The following is a 6,000-nucleotide window of genomic DNA, read 5'->3' as shown; positions in this document are numbered from 1 at the left end:
ATAATGATAGGAGATTTTGTGATAAAAAAAATAAAATGTTAGGGATTTTAATTTTAAATGGATTAATGAGCATCTTAAATTTTAAATTATTGCACGAATAATATTATGGATCTTAAAATTCTAAAATATGTAAAAACTCTTCTTAACATCTAAATTTCAAGCATTTGAAACTTTACTGTTAAGTTGAAAAAAATAACTGTTACTTTTATAGTTATTATAGTTGTGGAGCCCAATCGCATATTGAAGTGACACTCATCTTGACCTTTAAAAATAACGATCATTTTCTCCAACCTAATAGTTGAGTTTTAGGTGCTCAAAAAAATAAAATGTTAGGGATATTAATTTTAAATGGGTTAACGAGCATCTTAATCCTAAATTATTGCACGAATATTATTTTGAATTTTGAACTTCTGAAATGTGTAAAAACTTTTTTGAATTTTTAAATTTTAAGTATTTGAAATTTCATTGTTAAGTTGAAAAAAACAACCGTGACTTTTGTAGTTTTTATAGTTGTGGGGCCCAATTGTATACTAAGTAATACTCATTTTAACTTTAAAAATAATAGCCGTTTTTTCTAACTTAAAATTTGGATTTCAGGTGCTTAAAATTTAAAAGTTGAGAAGAGTTTTCATATATTTTAAGAGTTCAGGAACTAAAATATTATTTGTGTAATAATTTAATGTCTAGAATTTTCATTAACCTATTTTAAATTTTTAAAAGTGACCAGGATTTTGTGCAGCTGACCAAAATTTGAGGGAAGTTTTGTATATTCTAACCTAAAATATGTTACATCCTCGTGGTCCCGAATGTGGCTGCGCCACTGATTATTATATGCCGTAGGTTGTTCCTTTTTTGAAGGATGGGAAGTCGGCAGTTTGTTTCCTTGTTGCAGATGTGCAGTATGCATGCTCTTTTGTTCTTATCGGATAAATGTTTTTTTATTTTTTAAGTTTTGCTTCAATTTTGGACTCTGATTGGCTATGTGCCTTGTTGTAATGTCAAAGGGGTTTGGTTTGATTTCTGCCATTAAAACTCAGCTTCAGCAGAAGAAGAAGCCACCATGGACAACAACAAGAAGATGGTGGGGATGAGCTTCAACAGATTCACGACATGCTCTGCTTTGTTTGCCATGGCTTTCTCTTTACTGCTCATAATTACATTATTAATGTATCAGAACTCTACGTTCTATCTTTCTGATTCTGAGGGCTTCTCAAAAGATAACATCCTAGGAAGAAGACGACCTTATAACGTCACCACCAAGGACTTAGGATTGACAGCAAGAGCAACCAATACATCAGATATTAATGTGGAACCTCCTCAGAGGTACTTACAATTCCTATTTTCTTCTTCTTTTTTCTCTCACGATTTGATCCAAGCTCACACTCTTTAGTCTTTATCCTTAATGACCTTGGAAAAGTCAAGGCTTTCCCAGGAAATTCTCAATATTACAGAAACAGAAGATAGAGCTCAGAATCTTACGGAGTCAAATGAAGGTACTGACTTTGTTACAAAAAAGAAAAAAATTAAAAAAAATAAAAAAATTATTTAATCTTTATATTTTAACTCAATTGTAATTCATTTCCTTAATTTGAATAATTCAACTCAATTATAACTTTATTCATAAACATTAACTCAAAGTAACTTGTAGTTTTAGTTATTTAAAACATTAGTTCTTAAACTTTAATAATAACTTTATTCTTGATAATTTTATTTTATAAAATATAAGAACCAACATTTTAATATATAGATAAAACTATAGGGATTTAATCAAATAAAAATTATTGAGAATTTAGTTACAATCAATCAAAGTTTAAGAATTGAGTTTATTCTAATAGAGTGAAAAGTATAGGATTAAATGATTTATTTTCTAATTTTTTGGTAGTCAGAGTTTCCATCCTCTGCTTGCTAACTCTTTTATAGTTTCTTCAAAATTGATAGGACTGGAAATTTCTTCATGCTCAAGATTCACAAACGATTCCATCTCACCTGTAAAAAGTGTCACTCAGCAACTTTATGATGGACTTCTAGCTTCTGGTTTTGATGAACCATCATGCATAAGCAGGTTTCAGTCTCATTTGTATCGAAAATCTTCTCCACACAAACCCTCTTCATATCTCATCTCCAAACTACGAAATTATGAAGAAATTCACAGAAAATGTGGACCTGGGACCAGATATTACTACAAAACCATGAAAAAGCTTGTGAAGTCTAAGAAAAACAACGTTGATACCACGCGTAAGTACCTTGTTTGGACACCTGCAATTGGCTTAGGTAACAGAATCATAAGCATGGCTGCTTCATTTGTTTATGCTGTACTCACACACAGAGTCCTACTTGTGAAATTTGAAAATGACATGATGGGTTTGTTCTGTGAGCCATTTCTGAATTCAACTTGGGTATTTTCAAAAGATCCTCCTTTTTGGAATCCTAAGCATGTTGAAACATATGAAAACATGTTGGCTAAGAACAGTTCACCATCAGTTCTATATCTGAATCTCCAACACACCAGAGATGATCCTGAGAAGTTTTTCCACTGTGATCATAATCAAAAGCTTGTTCAAAAAGTCCCCCTTTTGATTTTGCGAACAGACCAGTACTTTGTCCCTTCTCTGTTCATGATCCCATCCTTTAACCTTGAGATTGCACAAATGTTTCCAGAGAGAGACACTGTGTTTCACCATGTAGGAAATTACCTTTTTCACCCTTCAAATGAGGCTTGGGGACAAATAAGCAGATTCTACGATGCATACTTAGCAAAAGCAGATGAGAAAATTGGCCTTCAAATTAGACTGTTCACTCCTGATTCCACCCCACATAAAGCAGTCATGGACCTACTCTTAAGTTGCACATTGCAGCACAAGTTGCTCCCGGAATTAGACAAGAAAAATTCGGTAGCTTCAACTTCGACCCATGAAGACCCAAGTTTAAAGGTTGTTCTAGTTGCATCTCTATTTCCTGAATTTGGTGAGAAATTGAGAATTATGTATTTGACGGAACCAACCATTACAGGAGAAGTGATAGGAGTATATCAACCAAGTCATGGAGGGTATCAAAAGTTTCGTAACAATTTGCATAACATGAAGGCATGGATTGATATGTACCTTTTGAGTCTTTGTGATGTGTTGGTGACTACCTCTGCGTCTACTTTTGGGTATGTGGCTCAAGGTTTGGGAGGAATGAAGCCATGGCATCTTTATAGGCTAGTCGGAAATAGGACTCTTCATCCTAATCCACCTGGTCAAAGGGACTTCTCTATGGAGCCTTGTTATCAGATTCCTCCTAAGCGTAATTGTGAAGGAAAGGCTATCAAAGATTTTAGTTCCTCTTTCCCTTACATGAGGTCATGTTTGGATTATTCCTCCGGAGTAAAGTTGGTTAATGTTTCTGTGTAGTTAGTTAGTTAGTTATGACTATTCAACAAACCTTTTGCTGTGCTCATTTTATCTCAGTTGGACCTAGTCAATATATATATATATATATATATTGCATAGCTTAAGTTTTTACTAGTGGATTCTTTTTTTTTCCCCCATTTTGGATAAAATAATGTTTAGGAGAGTTGAGTTTTGAAAATTTATTAGAGTTATAACATGTCTCTGAGCTCATGAGTGCTTACATATCATTTAACAACAATGTCCTTATATCATGTTATAGGTCAAATTCTTACTAACTTAGAATCTATTTGGGTAATTTATTTTTAATTTTTAGAAAATACTTTTGCAACTTTTTAATAGCCAAAAGTGTTTAGATACCAAATTTGGGTACAATCATGTTCAAAAAGTCCATTTGAAAAGCCTCTAAAAGTGGATTTGCTTAGTGTAAAATATTTGTTGATTTTATAACTGACTTTTGATTTTACCATGCCACCGCTAATGTTAGTTGCTTTTATTAATGTATATTGAATTATTTATATATTTTTGTCCAATATATCAAATTTTATATTTTATATTTTTATTAACAAATCAAATTTTATGTTATATAAACTATTTTTATTGGTAATTAAGAATATACTTAATATGGTATTCTTGGAATATTGTCTCTCTTTATATATATGTCTTCTTCTTGAAGATAATTCTATTTGAAATATGATCGAGTATTAAATATGAACATATCTTTTAATAAAAAATCAAACATTATTTTGGTTATGTGATGAGCTAGCCTATTTCTCTAAACTCAACCAATGTTGATGAATGATCACTTCTTTTCTTATTATAACCTTAGCATCTCTGAGGATTTTGGACGCTCTTAAACTTTGTTTAAAAATTATAAGTTTTACTTGTAAGTTTTCTTGTCAGTTCAAATCAAATACATATTTATTAATTTTTAATGTGATTTTATTGAACTCAGGTTACACATTCAGGTTGTTAACAAAAAGTCAAATCCAGCAAAGCGTCTGAGCAGATTCCACCGTTTATGACAATTGGCTAAATTCTTGTTTAATTTATTATATTTTACACCACACACAAAATCCGCATGTATAAACTCTTAAATGGTCTATTTAATATAAAAAAAATCTTATATACTTAACTTTGTATATATTATAACTTGTTCTTAATTAAATCAAAATATTTAAATTTTGTATAGATTATTTATTTTATAATAAATTTTGTCATTAGTTTTGTTAAAACATTAATTAAGATTTACTTATCATAATTTGATTAAATATAAATACAGTAAGCATACAACGTTAAGTACATAAATTTGACTTTTTAATGTAAACACTTGATAGCCAGTAAATACAATAAACCTAAGTATTTTCTTGTAAGAAACAAGAATAGTAGTTCCAAAAGTAACTCATAATAAATAATCCCTCCATTTCAACATATAAAGTCTACAAATAAGTGGGCTTGACTCATATGAGCTCAAGCTTAAAAACTTAGTTATTTTAATATCAATCAATTTTTTAAACTTGAATCTTATTGATTAGGTTTAGAGCTTGGTTTGATATGATAGCCCGCTTTTTATTTTTCAAATTTTCTTAATTTTTTAAAATTTAATTTGTCATTTTTATATTATATTCATGTTTTAAAGTGCAAATTAAAATCTTCTAAAATTTAAAATGAAACAAATATAATTTTAAAGCACAAAAACATATAAGTATAAATTTAATCCAAACATATTTTTAACCAAAAAAAAAATCCAAACATAAAATATCATTATTTTTTAAGGTTAAAAATATGGGTTTAAACGAAAGTAGCCTGAATCCAATTTTTTTTTTAGAGCTTAAAAGAGTTTGGCTTTTACCCGTGATATAAAAATATCTTAATTTTTAAAGCCTAAATTTGAAAAAAAAAAAAAAACAAAGGCTTAAACAGGTAGCTCGATCAGCCTGTCTTATGTTCCTAGTTCTAACAATTTGTAAAGGTTTTTTTTTTTTAGAAAAATTACACATATTAACGTAGTTAATTAAATATAGTTTTATGATCTTAATTTTTCTATCAACTTTCAAAACTACCTTTCATCATAAGGGAGAGAGGAAAATAATTTTATTTAAGGAATGAAATATAAAGAAATAATATGATGTTTAATGAGGACCTTATAAGAATATTAATATCAAATTAAAATTTTTTAATATTGACATTTTTAAATTTTAATATCCCTTCTATCATGTTTCAGTAATAAAATTTTTAATTTAATATTAATATTTTTATAAGGTTTTTATTTATCATTCTCCCTTGATTATATGCAACAATGACTATTAGGTTGATTTTTTTTTTTTTACCAGCAAAGGATGCATTGCGTAAAAAAAAAAAAAAAAGGCAAACTCCAAGTAAAAACAATCAACAACAGGAAGCAAAGACTGAAGACAGTAAAAAAACAAAAAAACATTAAACTAAAGCCAAAGTCGAATCAACCTATTCCTTCTCGATTTGCCTCACTAAACAAATTTTTTATATGATGTTTTATTTTTTAAACAAAATAATAATTTTTGGAAGTATTTATGATATTTTTTAATTATTCTGAATTAAATGATACTATTATTATATTAGGGAAAAATAAAGG

At 29.0% G+C, this 6,000-nt stretch overlaps 1 protein-coding gene across 1 annotated transcript; it reads left to right on the top strand.

Moving 5' to 3' along the window:
- Positions 1–1,060: 1,060 nt before the first annotated feature.
- LOC129297070 (probable fucosyltransferase 7) lies at positions 1,061–3,437 on the top strand. The gene is made up of 3 exons (XM_054935441.1): positions 1,061–1,323; positions 1,423–1,493; positions 1,939–3,437. Exons 1-3 carry the CDS (start codon positions 1,061–1,063, stop codon positions 3,390–3,392), a joined length of 1,788 nt encoding a protein of 595 aa, XP_054791416.1. The 3' UTR covers positions 3,393–3,437.
- Positions 3,438–6,000: the final 2,563 nt, after the last annotated feature.

This window comes from Prosopis cineraria, unplaced genomic scaffold (genome assembly GCF_029017545.1).
Source record: "Prosopis cineraria cultivar Desert tree isolate PC_DT_omini unplaced genomic scaffold, ASM2901754v1 PC431, whole genome shotgun sequence".
Lineage (NCBI taxonomy): Eukaryota > Viridiplantae > Streptophyta > Magnoliopsida > Fabales > Fabaceae > Prosopis > Prosopis cineraria.
The sequence above is the reverse complement of the archived record's forward strand: the minus strand, read 5'-3'. Positions and strand labels throughout refer to the sequence as shown.

What these genes read in the sequence shown, in the direction of transcription:
- LOC129297070 (XM_054935441.1), top strand. Translation starts at nt 1,061, where the DNA reads ATGGACAACAACAAGAAGATGGTGGGGATGAGCTTCAACAGATTCACG. An exon ending in AATGTGGAACCTCCTCAGAG is followed by an intron (nt 1,324 to 1,422) that starts GTACTTACAATT and finishes GGAAAAGTCAAG; the next exon opens with GCTTTCCCAGGAAATTCTCA. An exon ending in TCTTACGGAGTCAAATGAAG is followed by an intron (nt 1,494 to 1,938) that starts GTACTGACTTTG and finishes CAAAATTGATAG; the next exon opens with GACTGGAAATTTCTTCATGC.